Source organism: Scardinius erythrophthalmus (assembly GCF_964197995.2).
Source record: "Scardinius erythrophthalmus genome assembly, chromosome: 11".
Lineage (NCBI taxonomy): Eukaryota > Metazoa > Chordata > Actinopteri > Cypriniformes > Leuciscidae > Scardinius > Scardinius erythrophthalmus.
The window spans coordinates 12784110-12809317 of NC_138231.1; the positions used below are offsets into that span (position 1 = coordinate 12784110).

At 38.4% G+C, this 25208-nt stretch overlaps 1 protein-coding gene across 1 annotated transcript; it reads right to left on the bottom strand.

Annotated features, from left to right (window-relative positions):
* Positions 1-7471: 7471 nt before the first annotated feature.
* ankef1a (ankyrin repeat and EF-hand domain containing 1a) lies at positions 7472-24985 on the bottom strand. Its single transcript, XM_081378390.1, has 11 exons — positions 24736-24985; positions 23210-23568; positions 22603-22802; positions 21524-21673; positions 21282-21405; positions 19672-20500; positions 19015-19241; positions 18604-18773; positions 17720-17860; positions 15399-15554; positions 7472-8803 (listed from the first exon to the last, which is right to left on the bottom strand). The coding sequence occupies exons 2-10, from the start codon at positions 23559-23561 to the stop codon at positions 15402-15404; spliced, it is 2346 nt and encodes a 781-aa protein (XP_081234516.1). The 5' UTR covers positions 23562-23568; positions 24736-24985; the 3' UTR covers positions 7472-8803; positions 15399-15401.
* Positions 24986-25208: the final 223 nt, after the last annotated feature.

Genomic DNA, 25208 nt, shown 5'->3' on the forward strand with positions numbered 1-25208 from the left:
ATGGCCACTGTCCAAAAAAGCAGTTTGGGCTGTAGTATGGGGCCTTACACACCATTGTTCGCGCAAATGCATCTACAAGCACCAAATTTGGCACAGATGTAGCTGAGGGGATACTGAAATGATTTAGCCAGGGCGCCCGAGCCAATGGTCCCTGAGACCAAGATGGCGGCCAAATCCAATATGGCCGCCGCCTGAAAGGGTTTCGGCTATAGCTTTTGAGCCAGATGAGATACAAATACAAACTTGATGTCTATTTTACCTTCTTTGGCCATGGGAAACCCATAGGAATACTTACATTTATGATTGGGTATATCAGGACCCCCCAAATTCCCTAAATTCAATATGGCTGCTGTCCGAAAAACGGTTTTGGCTACAAATTTTGAACAAAATGCGCTACAAATGAGGATGTGGTGTCTATTTTATGTTTATTGACCACAGGAAGTCCATTGGCATATTTATATTTATGCTTGTGTAAGTCTGGAACCTGTATTCTTTTCAAGACTGTGGTTGAAAATCCTTTTTTTTACCACAACTTTGAAGGTTATTCTAAATGTTGATTCATTTCCTTATAAAAGTAAATGGTTTTCAGTTTTCCACAGGTGAATACATTTCAAAGTGTAATCATATAAGAAAGAATAAGACACAATTATTATTGCAAGGCAATATTAAAATAATAATATAGTCAATTTTTCCAAAACTCTTAAAGGTTTGCTTAGCATAACAAAAAAACAGCAATAACATAAACAGTGAATTATCATTATCACTCACAATCACCGGATCTCTCATTGTCTTCACCATCATTGTTTGTACAAGCACCCTCACATGCACATATAGAAATGCAACGAACTCCAGCTTTACAGCACTTACAGTGCCCTCTACATGCTGTCTTGCAGCCACAGTGGAGGAGAATGGTGCAGGCTTTACTGGCGTCGCCGAGATTAGTCCAGTAAGGTTCCCAAGTCTTGCTCGTAGAGTCCCGAAACCATCCCCATGCATTAAACTCTGGGATATCTTGCTGGACAGCGGTTGCCTGATTCCAGTAGAAGCTGGCCTTCAGCAGTGCTCTTTTGATGTGCTGAATCAATGCAGCTTGGGTGGGTGGCAGGTTTTCGAGAGACTTGGTACCATTCGAGAAAGGGTGATGTCTAGCTTCATCTACACGGCTGGAACCACAGGTCTTGCTGTACATGATGAGCTCATGTGACAGATTCATAGCTCATGGTCCAAATGGTCCGGCCAACTACTGAAAAAACATTCCATACTACGTTAACACCAGTATTGCTGGGTTTGTGAGGTCACACATGAGCTATGAATCTGTCACGTGATTGGATATTGTGTTTGACACATATCCAGAGGAGAACCTCAAAACACAAACTCACCAACGCAGAGGAACCGGATCAAGAACTAAAGTACATAGGAGAACTCCAATTCCAAAACGTAACTGGATATATCTATTATATACATTATATACTGGATATATTGTTATATATCTAACTATTTGGATAAATCAGTGAAGAGATAACCAAGCATTACATGTCAGGTAAACTCCTCCTTTCCACCAAGAAAGATGCTGTACTCTCCAACAGACCAGGGTATGACATGTCTGCCCTTCAGCCTTGTAATCATCCAGAAGCACTAGAATAATCCTGCATCTTGCACATGCTGGGGCCAATGGCCATAAAAAGGCATTTGTCCAGACTGTCGACAGCGATGTTGTCATCCTTGCCATCCGCTTCTTCAACACACTCGGCCTCACAGAGCTCTGGATCGGCTTTGCAGGTGGAAAAAACTATAGGGACATTCCTGCTCATGAAATCAGCAAGGATCTTGGTCCCCAGAAGTCACTAGCCTTACCACTCTTCCACGCTTTAACAGGCTGTGACACAACCTCAGCCTTCCTGTGCCATGGGAAAAAGAGTGCATGGGTAGCTTGGGAGGCAACACCAGATCTCACAGAATCTCTGGTTACCCTCACCTTGGAGCCTGAACAGATCAACAATGACGTCCATGTCCAAAGACTGGAGCGTATGGTCGTCATCATGTACAGCAAGAGCTGTGGTTCCAGCCGTGTAGATGAAGCTAGACATCACCTTTTCTCGAATGGTACCAAGTCTCTCGAGAACCTGCCACCCACCCAAGCTGCATTGATTCAGCACATCAAAAGAGCACTGCTGCAGGCCAGCTTCTACTGGAATCAGGCAACCGCTGTCCAGCAAGATATCCTAGAGTTCAATGAATGGGGATGGTATCGGGACTCTACGAGCAAGACTTGGGAACCTTACTGGACTAATCTCGGAGACGCCAGTAAAGCCTGCACCATTCTCCTCCACTGTGGCTGCAAGACAGCATGTAGAGGGCACTGTAAGTGCTGTAAAGCCGGAGTTCGTTGCACTTCTATATGTGCATGTGAGGGTGCTTGTACAAACAATGATGGTGAAGACAATGAGAGATCCAGTGATTGTGAGTGAAATGATAATTCATGTGAGAGACTGTTGTTTTTTTTTTTTTTATTGCTGTTTTTTTTTTTTTTATTGCTGTTTTTTTTTTGTTATGCTAAGCAAACCTTTTGGAAGCAAAAGAGTTTTGGAAAAATTGACTATATTATTATTTTAACAATTTGATATAATATAAATATTGCCTTGCAATAATACTTGTCTTATTCTTTCTTATATGATTACACTTTGAAATGTATTCACCTGTGGTAAACTGAAAACCATTTCACTTTTATAAGGAAATGAATCAACATTGAGAATAACCTTCAAAGTTGTGGTAAAAAAAAAGGATTTTCAACCAGTCTTGAAAAGAATACAGGTTCCAGACTTACACAAGCATAAATATAAATATGCCAATGGACTTCCTGTGGTCAATAAACATAAAATAGACACCACATCCTCATTTGTAGCGCATTTTGTTCAAAATTTGTAGCCAAAACCGTTTTTCGGACAGCAGCCATATTGAATTTAGGGAATTTGGGGGGTCCTGATATACCCAATCATAAATGTAAGTATTCCTATGGGTTTCCCATGGCCAAAGAAGGTAAAATAGACATCAAGTTTGTATTTGTATCTCATCTGGCTCAAAAGCTATAGCCGAAACCCTTTCAGGCGGCGGCCATATTGGATTTGGCCGCCATCTTGGTCTCAGGGACCATTGGCTCGGGCGCCCTGGCTAAATCATTTCAGTATCCCCTCAGCTACATCTGCGCCAAATTTGGTGCTTGTAGATGCATTTGCGCGAACAATGGTGTGTAAGGCCCCATACTACAGCCCAAACTGCTTTTTTGGACAGTGGCCATATTGGAATTGGAGGATCGAGGGGTACAGATATACTGGGTCATAAATATAAACATTCCTATGTGTTTCTCATGATCAATTAAGCTGAAAAACATATCAAGTTTGTATTTGTAACTCATGTGGTTCAAAAGTTAAAGCCGGAACCCTTTTCGGGCGGCGGCCATATTGGATTTGGCCGCCATCTTGGCCCCAAAGGTCGCTGGCTCCGGCGCCCTAGCTAAATCATTTCGGTATGACCTGAGCTACATCTGTGCCAAATTTGGCGCTTTTAGATGAATTTGCGCGAAATTACCTATTTATGTGCTTAAGGCCCCCAACTATTAGCGATGTTATAAATCATATTTTTTTGACAGCATAAAGCAAATTGTTATGCAAGTGGCATATGACGCAATCCATTGGCACATATCACGTTTTAGTGACACATGCCAATATCCACTGGTACATGCCAGTTGGCCTGTGTCACTAAAACTGACATGTCTCTTTATCTTGTGGCACCTCCAGTAGTGACACCTGCAGCTGTCTGCCAGAGTATAATGTAGATTATATAACATATGCACATAGTTAATTTGTACAACAAAAAATTATTTTATTTATTGAATAATTCCATAAAATTAAGGTAGGTCCTGTTTGTTGAATTTTTAAAATGCACTGAGCACTTTTTTGCACTTGTATAAATAGAGAATATTGCTAGTTTTTTACACTTTTTGGAAGGACTTGAAATATTAAAGCCACAGATAAGAATCTTGCGCTGGCCACTGTTACACTCACTTATACTGACACCTACTGGCGTGCGTCTGTGCAGCATCACGCAAAAATAAAGGTTTACAGTAACGGACGCGACTGTATTCGTAGTGACCCATGATAGATTTTTTTCGTGTCTTTCCTAGAATGGGCAGTTTGTGACTTTGCGAGATAAACATCGTAAAGTAGCTCTGGTATTACAAAACATTCAGTGGCACACATACCAATCAAATAAAGACGTGACACAAATAACACGTTTGAAAAAATATTAATGCACTTTAATTCGTTTAATTGATATTTTAAAAATCACCAAATTAGGCTATTTATTTAGGATTTTGTGCCACAATTACGTCAGTAGGCTATAGGTGTTTGATTAATCTTTTAGTCACTACTGGAGGTGTCGCAACACGGTGACATGTTCCGCGACTCGGTGTCAGTCAGGTGACATGTCAGTGTCAGTGTGTTGCTATGTCAGTGCAGTGACACATGCGACATGCCACTATCCACCACTGGCACATGCCAATAATGTCAGTGACACATGCCACTATCCACTGGCACATGCCAATGAAGACCGGATGTGCCACCGGATGTGCCAATACGCATAGTGACATGTGCCATTGGCTTCTGTGCGTCAGATGCCATGTCACTTAATGTTAATACCGCCTCTCCCCCTCTGGAGAACATTGGGAAACCAGCAGGATAGCAAAAACACCTAAAAACTGGAGGAATGACTTGCAAAAGCTGAAGTAGGTGCTCTTGAAATAAGTTGGACAGATGTCATATTTTTAGTGTTCATAATTCATTCAATTTGTTTATGTCACCGTGAGTATTTCCTGCAGATTCCACAAGAATTACAGAGATTTGACTATTTTAATACAGTTTAAACTCAACTACATTAAAGTTACCCCCTTAATAGCCTTAGTTTTCTCATCATCTCAGTATGCTATCACTGGGTAATGGAGGGAGAATATATTAGTACAATAAATGTTTTGTGAAGATTTAATGGTCATTTTTTTGTAAAATAAAAATTATTAATAATAATATTCATAAATGTATCAGATATGTTATTATACACCGGTAGGTCCCAAATAAATATTGAGTTACTTTCTCTTCCAATCAAAGACAGTTTAAAGTCAGTTGCTTGTCGTGGAATTTAACTTGAAACAAAGCAGATTTGCTCTTTTTTTTGTAATGTTAAGATTAAAACAAATCTTTAAAAAAGTCTCGCTGAATCTTTGAAGCCTTTGAAGTTTTTTTTATTAGTTTTTTATCTGTAGCATTTGACTTTGCTGCGTTTTTTGCACCATTGGAACAGAGGCAGTAAGAAAAGAATTAGTAGTTGCATTATCAACTCTCTTTGTGACTAGACCTTGCTCTCTTACACGTCACTCACACACTCATTTCCCCCTTAATTAAACCAGAGAGAGGAGAGTGAGAGCACAGAGGGAGCTGGGCAAGGGGGTGCTGACAGAGATAAAGAGAAAAAGTTGGGGTTGGAGCGGGTGGGTGTAGATCAGAACACGAGAGGGGGATGGAGGGAGAGGATGAAAGTGAGAGAATGAGGAGAAGAGCTGTTGAAGGGAGGGGGAGCACGCTTCAGCAATGGATTCGACCGGTGACTCAGCAGTCTGAAAACATGTTTATTCTCTGCTGCTACAAAGGAATCCTTTAAAATATGACTCAGAGGAATGTGAAAATCTCAGCATCGATACATCAACTGTAGTTATTTGACTTGATGATCTGACTGTATTGTTTTTTTAAATCTCTTATTTGCATGTGGTGTTTGGTCAGTCAGCTTCATCTTAAAATAGTGCACTGACCCTTGATAAAAAATAAATTCACTATTAAACAATTAGCCATTAGGCAATATTAGAGTGATTTTATTTTTTAGTAAGGATAAGTGCATTGCAGTGCACAGCTACTTCCTGAAATAAATAAAAGGAGATAAAATAATCGATTATTTAAAAATAAATAAATAAATGAGATGGATAGAAACTGCGATATGAGAGATGTGAATCTAGCACATCTATTTTGGCAATATGTGTGATATAAAGTTTTAGTGGCAATTATCCAAAAAATTTGGGCTGCAGGATGCGGATATTGACCAATCAGAATCAAGTATTCTAGAGAGCTGCGTGTTATGTAAAATGGTTTGTTCCAGTCCTGGCTTCTGATTTGTCAATTAAGCATTCTATCCCTGCAAAAATCAATGATATAGTAGCATGTTTGTTTACCATATCAGTTTTGCCTTGCATTTCTTAAGTCTCATCTCAACTATTAAGTCATTTCTAACAAATTATTCTTTAAGCATTATATAATGTAGTATTAGTACTTATGCTACTTATTTATACTTATACTAATACATGAGTACTTATTGTCAATTGTTACTGAGGAAATCCAGCTTTTTATACCTGGGTTGGCTAAGAGTTTGAAAATCCTGCACTAAATAAACACCGTTTCCCACAGAATTGTTTTAGATCTTCTGTTTTACCACGATTTATTCCTACTTTTGTTTTATTTCCCCATGCATTTTCTAATCTGGTGACTTGTTTTCATTTAGAATTAATACAAAAGTTAGCTTTGGCTGCCTTGTCACTCCAGCAGACAATATTGTTCTAGCTGCTCATTACATCCTGTCTCCTTTGCCCTAGACTTGCATGACCTATTTTCCACAGAGGTTCATTCAGATATCTCTCTAGTTGCTCCTCTGAGCCCTGTAGAGAGAAAATGCCAGACTGCAAGCTTGATAATTCGGGAAAGTGACATTCAGTGTGATAATTGATGAGCGGCTAGATTCGAGAAGGGTGGCAATGCTGATAAGTGTGTGACTGAGGGTCTCAAATGCACTGATGCAGATATATGTCAGAAGAAATATTGATCCGCATTGATCTGAGCTTTATAAGGGACTGTAGTTTCATCTCACCCTTTCATTCAATCCAAACAAGAATGGGTAATTAAAATAAACATAAAAATTTCAAAAATATGTATTAATATGCTTGGATAATCACCAAAATGCACAAGACTGGTATCAAAGCACCTTCATTTATGCCTGCTGTCATTCTCTTTCTGAGTGTTGTGGGGGCAGGAAAGGGTCACATTGATCCCCTGGGCACTGAGGCAGCATGCTTTAGCACTGAGGTCAAAGGTTAATTACTACCTAAATTGATTTGATCCAAAGTCATGTAACATCAATATGTATTTATGTATATGTACAGGGGTGTAAGCACAGTGGAGTCTTGAGTAGACTTAGAATGTTTCATTCTTGCCAGGATGATAGTGTAGACTAGAGAATAGTTTTGAACACGCCATGTGTGCATTAGGCTGGAATGTGATATCCCTTCTAGCCAATTAACAGGACGTCTTATACTTTTGCCAATTGAATGGAAACTTCCTCTTTCCAGAAAATAAATAAATAAATCAATCAACTCACCGGAAATAGTGTTCTCCCACTCTGGTTCACAAATTTAATGTATTCAATATGGGCAGAAATAAAGATCTGAGAGACAAGGGCCGAATTGTTATGACAAGGCAACTGGGTCAGAGTATCTCTGAAATGAGAAGAATTGTGGGGCAGCAGTGACGAGTATTTACCAACAGTGGTCTGAAGAGAGACAAACCACAAATCGGCGACAGGGCGCCCAAGTCTCATCGATGCACGAGGGCCTGTGATGACCCCTGTCTACCATTGAAAGCGACTCGGAACTGGACCTTTAAGCAGTGGAAGAAGGCTGTCTAGTCCGATGAGTCCCATTTTCTTTTTCATCACGTGGATGGCCGTGTACTTGTGCACCGCTTGACAAGCCGGTGGAGAAAGTGTGAAGCTCTGGGCAACGTTCTGCTTGGAAACCCTGGGTCCGGCCATTCATGTGGATGTAAATTTGACAGGCACCACCTACCTAAAACAGACCAGGTATCTTCATGACATCGATTTTTACAGGAAATCAAGACAAAAATACTAATTAAGTCAATGATTTTTGCAGTGATGCACTTGCTCATTTGCACCATGGGAAGAACTGTGGAACAGCTGAGATGCTCTTACTGCATGACTACATCTGATGTGTCCAGTGAGCAGACGTAATGACCACACTCTCAAAACAAGGACATCAGGACATATACACAGTGTTAGACCATGCAGACTTGCATCTTAATACAGCATGAAAGTTTTCAGTTGATTGCACTTTCTTTTTAGCATCTATGTGTTATTGTTTGGAAAAGTCTTTCGGGGTTCGTACACATAACTGCTCTGTCTTTCGCTCATTCTTTTTCTCCTTCTCCGCTGTGAGTAGTGCAGTGTTCTGGTTGGTGAGGCAAACCTGCCTGTTGGTGATCATTATCATTTCAGGCTTAGTTGGGGACATCAGCAGAATCCAGATAATGGTGAACGAGTGTGTGTGATGGATTTAAGGGAAGACTAGTGTAACAATGCTTAAGCTTCATAGATGGAACACCAGATTAGTCCTTGATGCCTTAACCTGCATGTTGCCATGGAAACATGGGGGTTTTCTCTCCCCATGCGTCACCTGCAGCTTCATTTTTTTTTTTCCTGCAGAGATGCTCACGTTCATGTAGAAAACGTGTGAAGAGGTTAAAGCGGATGTCCTAAAGCCACGCTGTGTCATATTTGCATGAATTTGATGAATGATGCTTCAATTCACTCGTGACGCTTGCCTTCCTGCTGCATGAAGATGTAGAGCAGCGATTCCCAACCAAGAGTACTGAAGCAGGTTCCAGGGAGTACTTGGAAAGATTGTGATTTTGCTTTGTGAAACCTGTAAAAAAGAAAGTTAAGAAAAAAATTAAGGCTGTCAAAATGTTAAAATAATCAATTGCTATTATTTTTAGTGAATGCCTTAACACATTCAGTTTTTTTAAGAAATACAAAAATGTTCAATTACTTTTAAATATTATAAGAAATTTCAAGGTCATGACTTTTTAAAAAGAGGTTTACTTCCCATTTGATTATGGCATTGTAATGATTGTATTTTGACATATAAATAACTTTTTACCCGTTTTCTTTTTATTTATTTTTTTAAACAAAGTGAAATATCGTGTTGATTATAGCTCATGCATTAACCCGCTTTACAGTTTTACTCCCAAGGGTCTTTAAGTGTGTATCCCAGTACAAGGTTCCCAGTTTATTTCGAATCTGACATAACTGTAAAATGACTCGTGGTTTCAGTGAAGGAGTCAGTTGTGAACTCTTTTGGTTTATTTGTGAATAAAAGCCTAAATTCAATCTGCTCATCATATAAAGTGATCGCGTCTTATCAGAAACTAAACTAAATCGCTCAATTCGATTAGTTTCACGATCTCTTTATGAACTTTTTGAAGCGTCAAAGTGGTAGTTACAAAGCTATCAATGGAGGGACAGAAAGCTCTCAGATTTCATTAAAAAAATCTTAATTTGTGAACGAAAGTATTGAGGGCGAGTAATTTTCATATTTGGGTGAACTGACCCTTTAAAATAACTTTTCTTCTTATTGTGAAGGAAGGTCATGTCGTGTCGCATCCAATGTAGATGCCGCTCAACCCCAGTGCGTTAGACATGACTACAACACAATCGTACATTAGTAATATTATCACTGAAGGGTTCATAAAAATAGCTTTTTCAGACTGCTGGAATGGCAAAAAGACAATCAGCATCACTGATTATAATGGGTTCTATTGTCTTTTTTTCTGCATCGTGCCACTCTCGTGCGGCTTAAACACGGTGTAAGATTGTAGAGCATCAGGACCTGGACCCAGACTGTCATGTCTGGTGCCTGCAACACACACACAGTATCTCTTGCAGACCTGACGCAGCATTTTTTTGCCATGGTGTTAATGCCAGATCTTACCCTTAAGGGCCGCTCAAAGGGAAACTAGTACCTCAGTGCCTCCTGCCGCTTAATGAACTGCAGCCTCCAGCTATGCAAGTGTGTGCGTGTGTTTTTTATGTGGCTTTGTTTGTGCCCAGAGGTGGAACACCAGACGCCTCCACTGCAGTGAAAATGAAACTGCTCAGCACTGAAACCGTGACCCACTCCAGAAAAACCGGATCGATGGAGTGCAGAGCAGATCTCTGCCAGCTTCACCCTGCTGGCTCCGCATTGCTAAGCCTCACGCTCTCATCCTCGGAACCCTGTCACTGAAATGTTGCCACTTACTCCAACACTGCATGCTGCTCAACCCCAGTGCGTTAGACCTGACTACAACACAATCATGCATTAGTGATATTATCACTGGAGGGTTCATAAAAATTGCTTTTTCAGACTGCTGGAAAGGCAACAAGACAATATCATTTCTTTCCTCACAGCATCTGGTAGTGAGATTAAAGATTAATGTCTGCCTGGGCATTCTCAAGAGCGCTCTTGCATATGCCTGATTCAAATGCTTAATGACCACTGTGATGATTAAATTACTCATCATATTACTGGGTCTTCACTGGCAGGTTTCAAGAATATTTCTTGTCAATTTTAAAACCGATGAAAGTAACCTGGCTGAGAAAATTGTGTCTGCATCTGTATTGTTTGTTGTCAAGTTCCCCTGGCTGGGTACCAAAATAAACCAAGGACAGCAAGTAAAAGATGGCTGGGAAGGCAAAGGGGATGCAACAAAAAGAATGCAAGCCAAATGCAAATGGTAATTGCAGAAAACTGCTCAACAGCAAGATACTTGAACTTCTGCCATCAGCTTCTATCGACTGAAATTGTACACCAACTCCTTGGGAAAAGAACTTGAGTGAGGAACTCAAACCAAAATAATCCTTCACTCTACAACAACAACAACTGTATTTAAGGCTGCTGGTAGGAAAATCTCACTGAACATCAGAGAAAGAAAAAGAGAGTTGTTTTGGAAATAACTTGAAAGAAAATATTACTTTTAGAGATACCGTTTTATCTAGGTTGACGCATATATGTGCAATATTGTTCAAAGATTTGGGGGTCAGTAAGATTATTAAACTTATAAGCTCTATTAAGATTATAAGCGCTTTTATTCAGCAAGGATGGATGATATTAAAGACATTTCAAATTATCATTGTTCTTTTGAACTTTCTATTCATCAATGAATGATGAATAAATGTATCAGGATTTACAACAAAACAAATGTAAGCAGCACAATAATTTTTTTATTCGCTACTTTGTAATGATATGGATTTTCTGTCCAAATATATTGAATTTTGGTTTTCTGTCAGTAGCACTATTTTAAGTGCTTCACATAGGAGGTTGTAAACAACTCCACATTCCTCCACCTTACAAGAATTACCCAAATAAACCAGTGATGACCTGTTTTATTGTGACTGACAGACTGTACCCTTCACCAGTATGTGTAAGAAAGTTGCTGTATATGGACATCCGGGGACTTATTACGACAAAACTTTCACATCGTATTCGGCAGACCTCATAAAACCCTGATTAACAGGTCATATGATGTTGTACAACACTAATACCTATGTTCATATGGCTATTCTGTGTCTACTCAAGTGTATGCAGATGCCCAGTCTCTGAACTGAAAATGATGGGTCTTAACTCTCAGTCAGGACAGAGCCAGTCGGCTGTGTTGAGACCAGCGGCCCCTGGTAGTGGGGCAGAGCTGTGACAGGCACTGAATAAAACACAAACAAACACAGCTCAGGCCAAGCCTGGCCAGCAGAGTACTCCGTCTCCCCTTGGTCCCAGGAGGAACAAGAATGCTGAGTAAGCTCCGTGTGGGGGTGTGTATGAGTAGAAACACTGCAGTGCTGCAAGGAAAGACTTTCAACCCCGAAAACAAGGCATATCATTTCGGATGGAGCAAAACAAAGTCTTAGCACAGCTCTACATGACCAGATTAACAAAAGTAAAACAGATTATTGGGTAAAAAAAAATGTTTGTAATAATCCCTTTTTTTAAAGTCTCTTATGTTTACCAATGCTTTATTTGATTAATAATATTTCACAATGTTACTGTTTTTTACTGTATTTTTTTTAGAGTTTAAAAGACCTGTTTTCTATTTGATTATATTTAAAAATATGATTTATTCCTGTGATGGTTTCAGCATCATTACTGTAGTCTTCAGTGTCACGAGATTGTTAAAAATTCATTTTAATATGCTGATTTGCTGCTCAATTATTATCAATTATCATTGGTGCTCAATTATTAATTAGGGTTCTTATTAATGTTGCAAACTGTTTTTGCTGCTTAGTATTTTTGAGGAAATCAAAATATATATTTTTTAGGATTCTTTGTAGAATAGAAAATTTGAAAGAACAGCATTAAAAAAGAAATAATTTGTAACATCATAAATGTTTTTATAATGTTACTTTTGATCAATTTACTGCCCCCTTGCTGATTTAAAAGTATTCGTTTCTTTAAAAAAAAGTGTACTTACCCTACATTTTTTTAATGGTAGTTTATCATGGTTTCCACAAAAATATGAAGCAGCACAACTGATTTCAACATGGATAATAATAAGAAATGTTTCCTGAGCACCTAATCAGCATATCAGAATGATTTCTGAAGGATCATTTGACATTGAAAACTGGAGTAATGATGCTGAAAATTCAGCTTTAGCGCAGAAATAACTTTAAATTTTAAAATATATTAAAATAGACAACAGTTCTTTTAAATTGTAATAATATTTCACTGTATTTTTGATCAAATGAAAGCAGCTTTGGTCAGCATAAGACACACAAAAAACATAAAAAAATGTAATTATGACAAATCCTATTAAATACAACAATGAACAAAGTATTAAGATAAGAAAAACAAGTGAGATTACTCGACATGCACGCATAAAAACGAAATTTGCATGTGCGTGTGCTCATCACTCTTGAAAGATCTAGTTTACACTGAAGCCAAGAGCATTGATTTTATAAAACATTCACTCCTCTATTTCCATCCCTCCATCCCTGACTCACCCCACACAGCTCTGTCGTTACCCACATCTACAGGGATGAATGTCACCGACGAGTTCACACTCAAACTATCGCTTTCATTCGCCCTGTCCTTCTCTCTCTCTGATGCACTAACTCTCCGAGCTGCCCCATATCTCTCTCTGCCACTCTCATGTTTGCTCTTTTGTTGTCTAGCATCTCTTTCTCAGCTTCTGAAACAAACGTAGTAAAAAAAAAATAAATAAATAAAAAAGACTATTTAGAAATGCATGCACATAACAAAATCCATATATGTCCAATGCTAGTTACAGTACTTGATAATTAACATAAATTCTCCATAATCTTATTGGATATCACATGTATATGTAAAAACCTCATATCTTCAGTATAGCCTTGATTTATTGCTGTTGGTTTAAACCATTTATTTTGTTATGTAACCATGCCCAACAGATCTTGAAGGCATAGCAATCCTAATGATCGAATTCGGTGGTAAATGCTGGTATCAGCAGACGTGTGCATTTAATCAGATCCATGTCGTACAAACAAAAAACACTGTATCTTTGTTTTTAAGACGCCACTTGACATTTTAAACAGATTTTTTACTCTATGGTTACAGTAAAACATTGTGACGTTGATTTGATGTGGCTGTTTATTTCTTTAATGCTGTCACAATTGGTACATTTCTATTGGTTTATAAACTAACAGAATACATCACGGACTAAATCAGAGAGATTGTTTATGGAATGAGACTTAAAATGGCAGCTAAGATACATAATATTATGCAATCCATACCTGCACATTTTGAATGACCCTCATCCACATGTTATTTTAACCGAGATCAAATTGCAACTCTGAATAATCACAATAGTTTTGAATATTATTTTGCAGCACTGTGCTGAGCTGTAACACAAGAGCGCTTGAGGATCTCACAACAGCAGCCATCCAAAACAGACACTATTCGTATGTGAACACTATTGCGCCATCTGTTGGCCAAACAGAGGAACCGTGCAATAAAAAGGACAGCCAAGTGGTGCATTTCCTTATACCAAAAAGAATCTAGAATCTACTCTGAAACCACTGCCGTCTCAGCAACCTGTAAAGTGCAGAAAATAACAGCAGCTTTTATTGGAAGTCATTCTACTAGTCACAGTTTCAACTACACATTTCCACTATGAATATATCAGACATCAGCAGATAATGTATTCTTGTTAAAGCATGTGGATAGAATAGCTTGTTTTTTTTTCTGAGATAAACAACATGAGGGGTTTTGCGCAGCGCTGCCTGTGGTGAAAGGCCTGAACTCAGCACGCCCGACAGACGCTGAGACATGGAGGAGACAAACTGCATGCCAGCACGTAGGCAGCAGCTCTCATCTCCTGCCTCTCCTAAACGCATAATCAATCTTACTTAACACACCTACTCCCTCTCTGAGGCGACAGAGAAACAGCCGTGAGACATGCAGTATTAATCCCTAAACTACAGCTTAAAACACACTGTATGTTAGAATGGTACCAAAACTAGAGTGCTGATGCCCATGCAAAGTTTGACGCTATGATGCCAAAGCATTTTGGAAGGTTGTCAGGACATTGCTATCAGGTTGCTAAAATAGATGACCCCCAAGTCTCTATGATATTCTGGGGCCAGATTCACAAAACAATTAGTTTGCTCTAAAGACAAAACTGAATTCCTTAAAAGAATGTTCTTAGGATAAGTTAGGTTAGCATCCAACTTGAGTTAAATCCCCTAAGGTAAGATGTTTAATGAATTTATTGAGCATTACAACATAACACTAACTACTTGTAATTCATATTACTATTTCTAGGGATGTGCATGAGTACACTGAAGTGAAACATATTATTATGTGTAAAGTGACTTTTTGGTAATCAACTAACAATCAGTAACAATTCAACTGAAACAGGGACTTCTTTTTTAATTTTATAAATACAACATTTTCGGCAGCATTCAGCACAAAATAAATATATAACACATGGCACATTAAAAAACTGCAACGGCAAGTGCTGAGCTCCCATTTTAAGCCAGTTGTGACAAAGATGTGTGTAAAAATAATCATTTATTATGGTAATTTGCAGGCACTACAAAAAGATGAGTTGATTTGCAAGTCTTTGTCAAGAACCGGCATACAATCAGATAACAACGGATAACAGCACACAATGCCTGTCATGTTCTTCTTAAGTAAAAAATAAGATGTTCTAAAGAAATGTTTAAATATCTTTTATCTTAAGAAATTTCTTGCCGCCTTCCTCAAGAAGATTGTCATGAGTCCAGCCCCTGGTCTCTAGATGGGACAGGGATTATCTACAATCTATAGATTATCTACAATAACATTTATATATGATTAGATATTTTGTCCATTTTATTGTCTGCCAGGTAGAAATTGTTTGTCTGCTCACTTAAAATTAAAAGGACATGCCAAAGATTATTATCCCTTCTGTTATTATCAGTATCTGATCTAAGACTGATCTGATCATTCAGTATCTGAATGTTTTTACCTTTCAGTCGGTAAATTCAAATTCCACAGACTTCTTCTGAATGTTTTTATTGAATGGCATCTTGAAGTCATCAAAGTCCACCTCAAAACTGAAACGCTGCCTCCTCCTTGCCTTCTTCTCCATCAGCTCGCTTGTGGTCAGCTGATTTTTCCACGTCTACAACAAATAGCAGGAAAAAACAAATATCATAATCCACTGAAACTAAATGTGCTAATCTTTTGGCCACATGACATCTCATCCTTTCTTAAACTAGAAGTTTGTAAGCACATATTTATGTGTAAAACATATTATATTTTTTCATATATTATATTCTAAATTTAAGATAACACAAGAAACTCTTTTCTTTTAAATCACAATCTTGGTGCTCTTATAAACAGCATATGTTTTAAATAATTTAAATAATAATAATTAATTAACAAATTCTTGTATTTCAGAGTAACAAAAATAGGTTCTGCATACAATGCATCTGAAAATGTGTAGTTTTGGCCAATATAAAACATGTATATTTCAAATGTTTTTTGAGAATGCCATGGTTAGCATGGCTTTACTTAAAGTCCCCCTGAGTTGAAAACCAAGCACAATATGCACAATATGCACAACCAAGCACAATATGTAACTTTTTCGCTTTAAAAATAGCAAAAATCACTATATCTGTTATATATTTTTTTTAGTTGTGTACTTACATTATCCCGACTGTTTCCAACAACTTTCAAACCAGGAGAAATTTGTAATTTAATTCGAGAAACGTCCCGTTTCTTTATTTCTGTTTTGTCGCCGCCAATGCCGTCATATCCACGTTGTCCCTGGTTTCCGCTCGTGCTGTCATGGCAACCAGAGCTATGAACCAGAGCCGTCTGATAGTAAACAAAGCGACTGACGCGGACAACTTTGTAATTTGCAATGTCTATTTGCACGCTGTTGTTGTTTCGTTCAAACATTATGGACCATGGCAAGCAGACTTTGGATAAAAAAAGGATAACTAAAACGAGAATCAATATCAGCGCGGTGTTCTCGAGATGCCTAGAGCTCCCATAGACAGTATATAAACGAGAGTTCCACGTCCGAGACTTCGACCGCTTCTACATGTACTTTATTAAACAGGTGAGCACATTTACAGTACATAAAACTAATGAATGTTATATAGTTCAACAATGATAAAATGTTAGAATATGATCTGTATGTTATTCTAATGTTGATCTAGCTTACTGCTAGTCTCATACAGACAGACTAACACATACATTTCAACACATTCAAATGCAGTTTAGTGTGCTAGTGTAATGTTAGACCAGGTGAAACAGCGCTGCGTTACCTCACAAGTTTAATTTGTCTAATAAACTGACCTGTGAGTAGTAATTCTGCACTTGCGTGTAGTTCGGTAGAATGAAATGTCCATATTCCTTTTATATCTGCGGGTCTCGCGTCGCGTTTGGAGCTGAACACTGTCTCTTAGCAATCTCGAACTGCTTCATATCACAGTCAAGATAAAAACATTGATGTATTCACTCATCCATAAACATTATTAGATCGGTCGGCTTGACGTTGACGACAAGATCCATAATTCTTAGCAAATGTTGCGTCATCAATCTACGCCTTTGTTATTGTAAATAGGTTAGCGACCCCTAGTGGCGAAAAATGCCATACTGTACGTTTAATATGCTTTAAGACAAACCATGTGTAAATTCATAAGTCAACACCATTGCTGAGTATTTTCTCCTTAAAACTGCAGTGAACCAAAGACAGTCTCAAAAATGCGGTTTTAAATCGCAGGTGTTTCTGACGTCACAAACTACCTTGTAACCAATCATGTCAACGTATGATCGTCAACGAGTGGATCTCTGAGCTGATGTGAGCTGAGGCAGGGCTAATTTGCATATTAATAGAACCGCGTATACTAAATAAGGCAAAGGGTGTAGAGTTACATTCAAACTATTTTAAGGCATGAAGGATTTTCTTCAAGGAATTTTTTTTTTAATTTTGGTGATCAAAGATGAGTTTTTAGGGATACAATTGACTACAGGGGGACTTTAAAGATCTTGCTGCATGTGCTTTCATGCAAAATGTGAGCGTGAGGAAACATTTGCAAAGAACAATGTATCCTTACTGTGAGTGCAGTCCTTTTATGGAGACATATCTATGTAGAATAATCCAGATTAATCAACGTAGAATGTGAAGTAGAATGAGAGTAAGAGCAAATGTATGTGCGCACACACCTGTTTTTGCATGAAAACACATGTTATTAGTACATGAGGCCCACTGTGCTGCTCACACAGGCCTAGCTCACATTTCTCTCTGTGCATACCTTTGTGTGGTGTCCAGCTTACCGTTCTTGGCACAAAACTGATGTCCAATTTGTTGAGCTTGCCGCTGGTGATCTGAGTGCTGTGCACGATAACACTGTCTTTCTTCATTGCTTTCTTGACTGCTGAGTTTGAGGAGGCTGTGGGAGTGGGAACGGTGCCCTGCTGAGAAGATAAAGCGCTAACACCGTAATCAAGACACAGTGGACGTGATGACACATTGACAATGGTGTGACTTTCAACAAAGGTTCAGCGGGGTTTCCCTGAGCACACTAACAGAGTCACAAAGCCGCCAGTGCCTTGTTGGGGGGTAATATGACACGTCTGGACTCATTTACTTACTCTTCGCTTGGGTTTTCATTTTCATGTTTATGGCCAGATGGTTTTGATCACAGCTTAGATTTGAAATGACACAGCAATTTTAAAATGAATAGTAATTCTGACAAATATGTAGTGATTTTTGATTTTATTTCTACATAAGGATAAATACTGATATTGCAGTATAATGATATTGCAGTCTATAACCCCCTATTAGGGGACACTTCTGGTTGCAGAATAAATTAGTCATAAAAAAATGTGAATTGCACATCTGAAAGCGTTTGCTATTGTGTGATGCTGCATCTGTGCCATTGGTCAAGTCAAGTCAAGTCAAGTCAAGCCACAATTATTTATATAGCACTTTATACAATACAGATTGTTTTAAAGCAGCTTCACTTTGATTCAATGCAAACAGGAAACAGTTGGTATTATCTTTAAAGTATATTAAAAAGGAAAAAATATTGATCCCTAGTCTCATAGTATATGTTTGAATAATGTAAGAATTGTCTATTTTGATTTCATGGTGACTTTAAATGAAGGTAGGCGTGTACAGTAGATATGCTGAATCACATACAGTACGCTTGCTCTACCTTTTCTTTTGTAGAGCTAGGGGTTGAGGCCGGCGTTGGTTTGCGGTGGACTTTGATTGGTTGTGGCTTCTTGTTGTCCTTAGGTCTGGGTAGCATATTAATCTTAGCCTGGATCAAATCCACCACTCTGAAGTCTGCATAAGCGTGGGCAACGTCCAAGCAATTTTGCTCTGCAATTAAAAGATTGAAAGTTCCTGACTCAAATGACAGCAGTTGATAAATCTCAGAGATTTAATGCACTGTAAATCTGGGTGTTCATAATAGCGCTCCAGCAAAGATGAGGTGGCATTGTGGAAATGACGTAGAAACAGTCTGCACTGGTTGCGAATGGTTATGAATTTGTTTCAATAGATTTATGTTCCATCAGATGTAGTTGTAAAATAACTGTCCTTCCTAGAAAGTGGACTGTACCTGTCTTATTTACTGCATTGATCTTTGCCCCAGCTTTGATGAGGTACTCCACACAGGACGGCCTACAGCTCTCGATGGCTCTCATTAGGGGAGTGGCTCCATTGAGAGTGGGCGGGTCCACAGAAGCTCCCGCCTCCAGCAGCAACTGTATAATGTCCAGCTGTCCTGCATGACAGGCATGGTGCAGAGGAGTCCAGTTGAACTGATCGCATGCATTCATGTCAGCTCTGTAATGAGATTATCATTTGGGTAAATTTTTTATATATATATGCCAATGTAAATATACTTTCATTTATTCCTTAAAGGGATAGTCCACCCAAAAAAATCTGTCATTTACTCACCCTCATTTATTCCAAACCTGTATGACTTTCTTTCTTCTGTTGAACATGAAAGGAGATATTTTGAAGAATGTTGGTAACCAACAGTTTCTGTTCCCATTGACTTCTATTGTATTTTTTGTCCATACAATGGAAAACGAATGGGAAACAAAACTGTTTGGTTACCAACTTGCTCCAAAGTATCTTTTTTATGTTCTGCAGAAAAATAAATGCAAACAGGTTTTTTGAATGACATGAGGGTGAATTATGACAGAATTTTAATTTTTGGGTGGACTACTGTATCCTTTTAAGTCAGCACTTAGAAGTTCATAAGTCTTACCCGTTATCAAGAAGGAACTTTGCCACTTCAAAGTTCCCACTTGAACATGCAGCCATGAGTGGTGTCTTGTAGAACCGATCTTTCACATCTACTGGAACCTTTTGGATGAGTGCTAACCGAAGAGACTCAATATCTCCTGTTTTAGCACAGTAGTTCATGTTTATGTATATCTTTTCGGGCTCATCGATGTACCACGTTGTATCATCTTCGATAGGATGTGCTGGTCGATGGTCCCGGTCATATCTGTGGGTATCTGTAAAATGCTGGTAGCTTTCAATCATAAAATGCGGTGGCCCACCATCATCACGGCGATGCAAGAGATCAGGTGGGACAGTGCAGATGGGCATGGGTAGATTGAACTTATTCTTTTTGGTCTTTCCTGACTTGGTTGCTTTCTTCTTCTTAGGCCCATAAGATGCCATAACATATATCTTTGGAAGATATTTGAGACCTCTTAGAAAGTCACTTATATTTATGAAGCCCTCTCTTCTCTTATCGAGAGCAAGCAGAAGAGTATGAATTTGGTTCTCATCTAGAGGAGCGTGAAGTTCCTGAAGAACAGACACAAACGTCACCCTGGACACCACCTCTATTCCCATGATGCCGTCTGATGCAGACTCGAAAGCACTTCTTAACGCATTCTCGTTTTCATGAGACCAGTCGTGAAGTGTCAGAGCCCATGGTTCATTTGTGCCGCCCATCCCTTTTGAGAACTTTCCATGTAGTCGTTCAGCCTTCTTAAGCTCTTTTACAGTGGCTTTGTGGCCACAGTCCTTAGCAATCTGACGAGGAAGCAGACCTTCTTGGTTCTTCAATTTAGGATTGCATCCTGAAATAAGAATAAAGGTGTGAAATATCATATTATAAAGTTCAGCATGTTCCACATCAAGAAGCATGATTGCTTTTATAGTAGGGCTGCGTGATTTTGTGAAAAAAAAAATTGTGGTTGCAATTTTAAATGCTTTTTTTTTAGGGCTGCACAATTTATTATAATTATTACTAAATGAAAATATGAAACTATACAAAATATTGCTATTGTAATACTATTGTAATATTTCACTGTAAAATAAAACAATAAAGTATTTAGAAAAAATAATATATAATAATAATAAAAACAAATATATTTTATAGTACAACTGTAGAATTACAGAACTAATATTTATGGCTGAAAATGTCTTCAAACATTAAACCACCAAGCTTTTAATTAGGAAGAAACCAACATTTAACGCAAAACGTGCCAGTCTGAGACACTAAAAAACACTGGATCATGAGCTGCTCATACACAAAACCACACAGTGCCTCGCTTCACTCAGAAACATGATCTGCATATTTATTACTTTAAATCATAGCCTTTGTGTCTGTTAATATGGCTAAGCCATATCACGATTGTATGGCTGTATGCTTTATCTCAGGAAAACAGGGCAAAAAATACTGATTACTCATACTGCACTGCACATCCTATTCTATCCAGTCAAGTTGAATGAAAGGAAAATAAACGTTCCTTATGAATTAAAAAGAATCAATAAAGAAAATATGGAAAATAATCACAAAATGCAATGAATTATAAGCAGCCTTCTCCCCTGGTTTTGACTTAGAATGAATTGATTTACCTCTTTGAGCTAGAAACCTGCAGCAATCTGTGTAGCCACCAGAGGCAGCAAAGTGTAGCGGTGTATCCCCCTCTGTTGTTACCACTCCAAAATCTGCTGCATATGCAGACAGCACCTTAATGATCTGGAAATAGCATAACTAGAATTAAAAGCAGTGATCATAATCACTGGGAGAAATAAATAGGCTTATATCCGTTTTAGCACTTTTTATATTATAGAAGAATACAACAATTGAAACTCACTTCAAAGAAGCCTTTTTCCGCCGCAAAGTGAGCTGAGTGGAATCGCTTTTTATCCAGAGCATTGACGTTTCCTCCTTTCTTGAGGATGGCTCTCACTAGATCTATTGCTCCCGCTCTGGTGGCCTCCATCAGAGCTGTCAAACCGGTTTTCTGGGATAACATACACACAAAATCGATCTACCAACACCAGTCAACAGAGCTAGGAGGCCTACATGTTATTCTGTGTAGTCAATGTAATACCTTTGTGCATGAACAAATGGTTTGGTTTTTAAAGGGACACTCCACCGTTTTTTGAAATAGGGCTTATCACCTTCTTTCCTACATTTAGATAGGTGGGCGAATGCATTTTTGTCTCAGTGCATGCATTGTTTTAGTTTGACAGGGTCGGCGCTAGCTTAGCTTAGCATAATGAATGGAATCCTTTGTTGCCAGCTAGCATGTCCTGAGTAAAAGTGATATATATATATAAAAAAAAAAAAACCCACCTAATTACTTCTTGTGGCCTGCGTATTCGCAACGAGTACAAATAGCAATGCAGATTAACACTAGGCGATTTCCTAGGCAGATACTGACTTATATATTAAGGACTATATTAGGGGGAAGCACAGGCGAAGCACTGCTACTTGGGCGTGATATCTCTGCGCCCAAGTTGCAGTGCTTCGCCTGTGCTTGCCCCTAATATAGTCCCAAGTCAATATCTGCATAGGAAATCGCCTAGTTAATCTGCATCGCTATTTGTACTTGTTGTGAATACGCAGGCCACAAGAAGTAATTAGGTGGTTTTTTTTTTTATATCTCGTTTACTTAGGACATGCTAGCTGGCAACAAAGGATTCCATTCATTATGCTAAGCTAAGCTAGCGCCGACCCTGTCAAACTAAAACAGTGCATGCACTGAAACAAAAATGCATTTGCCCACCTATCTAAATGTAGGAAAGAAGGTGAATAAGCCCTATTTAAAAAAACGGTGGAGTGTTCCCTTAAATTACATGCCTGTGATATCAGAAGGTTGGTTTGTTTGAATCCAGCTCAGGGAAAGAGGATTCAAATATCATTATCAATTACACAACATTTGCATACTTGATTTGTGGCATTGGGGTCTGCTCCTCTCTCTAGGATACTTAGACACATTCCCTCACAGTCCTGAGCTTGCTCGCAGGCCAGCAGGAACACTGGCATCCCAGTTTCTGAAACATTGTTGACATCTGCATTGCCTTTTAGGGCCACCTGGAGGCAGCGCATGTGCCTTTTGGTGGGTTGGATGCAGTAGAAGAGCAAGCCTGGGAGAGAAGCCAGAGTACGGATTACTCAGATCGGTTTACACACTAACTGGTCGTGCCCTGATCTGTAATTAGATAGACTGCATACAGTAAATCTCCATAACTGGCATGATGATGCCAGCCATTGATGATCTCTGTCGACTATGTGGCTGCTGTCAAACTGTCTTATTTATTGTGGGGTAAGCGTCATTAATATCTAACCCTTGAGAGAAAGTGAGCTATTGTATATTGATAAATAAAATGATTTTGTATTCACCAATAAAGTTTATACAGTTCATTGATGTTCAGTAATTATTTACCCTGCCACTGACCAAAGCTTTTAAAAGTTGCGTGCATATTTTTTGTAATGGCTAAAAAGTAGCAGTTAATATATAACTATATTATAAAATAAAATAATTAAAAGTTACCTTTCCCATCTTTGTCGACAAGTTTCATGTCTGCATTCTTCTTGGCCAGTAGAGACACAATACCATCATATCCGAGCTCTGCGGCCAGCATCAGCGGTGTCCGCCCCCTCCTGTCCTGCACATCTGGTCGGGCACCCTGAGCTATGAGGAACTCCAGCATGTCGGGATTGTTGGCCACTGATACCAGGTGCAGGACGCCGTACCCCTCGCGTGGCTCGGTGAGATTGATGAGGTCATCAACACCCATGCTGATTAATTTCTCTATGTACGGCTTTTCTCCATCCTGGACGCACTGAAGCAGCCGGTAGATCTGCAAAACTTCAAGCCTTCCCTTGACCGGGTTGCATGACATTTTGAACCTGAAAATATTATATGTATGGTATGGTAGCATTTGCATGTTTTCTATTTTCTTTGTGTTTTGATCTATTTGAATGAGTAACTTAAATGAATGCATACATTTTTATCAAAGTGCACTAAAACATGTAAGAATTTGATTGAGTAGTCTATTACGTACTTTTTCATATTTACTTTTTATTTTACATAAACTTACATGTTTTGGCATCCAATACAATAGATTTGTTTGAAAATATTGATTTATAAAGAAAACAGATGTGTTTCTAATTCTGAGTATGTGAATTGTTGTGTAGTCCACTGGTAGTGTACATAGGAATTTACTTATAATCTATTTAAAGTACAGTTAAAGGTAAAAAATTACCTAAATAGGAACATGGTAGTATAAAGTGCAACAAATTATATTTAAATAGTAAACTATAAGAATAATAAGTTCACTTAAAGATAACAGTATAAAACTACTAAACTAGTAGGCTAGTTTATTGAGAGTTTACTTCAAAGTGTACTTTCATAAACTAAAAAGTGTTAGACTAGTAAACTATCACTATACCTATAAGTTCACTTGTAGTATAGTTGCAGTACAAACGTTGTGTACTTAGTTTAATAGTGTCACACTTAAAGTATACAAAAAATATACTTTCATACACTTAAAAAGTGGGCCAATTTACTGCCAAGTAGTTTTGAAATAGTAGTTACAAGTATAATTCTAGTACATTGATAATAGTATACTTACTATATAAACTTTCGAGATCATTTTACTTAATAAAATGAACTTGAAGTATACTTGTTTGGGTATACACAGTCAAGGCGTTATGAAATGCCAAAAGTGATGACAAAAACTCAAATTTTCATAATGATAACTTGCCATAACACAGACCAAAACCCAACTACTGCGACCCCAAGTGTATAGTAGGCCTTTTAGCTGTCTTAATATTATGTAGCCTTTTATTTTTTTCTACAACTCATGTTGCACCATGAATATTCAGTAAAAACGACTGTAATTTTTCCAATTTTACATCTTATATTTTTGGACCAAAATATATTTCCCCCTACTTTGCAAGTAAGTTTTACTTAAAGGGTTTTTTTTAGGCTAGCAACCATATAGCCTGTGTATATCGGATCCACAAGTTTTACAAGACTATATTCAACGTCAAACAACCGCTAGATTCCCTTACCTGTAGTCGATGTTTAAAATCAACAGTATAGTGTTAAAGTTCTAATAAATGTTACATTGTTTCCAGGCGCGTCGATCTGTGCTCGCTGTGTGTCTCTATGGCAACAGCACGCCGTGGCTCGTGAACTCTCGAAAAGCTTCTTCAAGAAGTAGCCTAAATTCCGCCTCATTGTCCCCGGCCTCCGCAGGTAGAATTACCGCACTTTTACGTGATGACCACCTGACCGGGGTTGAGTAGCCTGACGAGGAACGGCCTATCTCAGATTTCATGGCAATTTGTTCAAGCGTGTGAGTAACTTTTTGAATGAGTGACAGTAAGTGACATCTATCACAAAGAGAGGCTTCCTCGCGCCATGCTCATATGGGATATGATTCTCTCACCATAAAGTCAGAGTCATGCATAATTTAAAATGTTATCACTTCAACCAGCACTCAATTCTTCTCAGGAAGATGGTAGGGTTCAAGAAGAGGAAA

What these genes read in the sequence shown, in the direction of transcription:
- ankef1a (XM_081378390.1), bottom strand. Translation starts at nt 23,561, where the DNA reads ATGTCATGCAACCCGGTCAAGGGAAGGCTTGAAGTTTTGCAGATCTAC. An exon ending in ACCCCAATGCCACAAATCAA is followed by an intron (nt 21,674 to 22,602) that starts GTATGCAAATGT and finishes ATGTTATCCCAG; the next exon opens with AAAACCGGTTTGACAGCTCT. An exon ending in CTAGCTCTACAAAAGAAAAG is followed by an intron (nt 17,861 to 18,603) that starts GTAGAGCAAGCG and finishes TTATCTTCTCAG; the next exon opens with CAGGGCACCGTTCCCACTCC.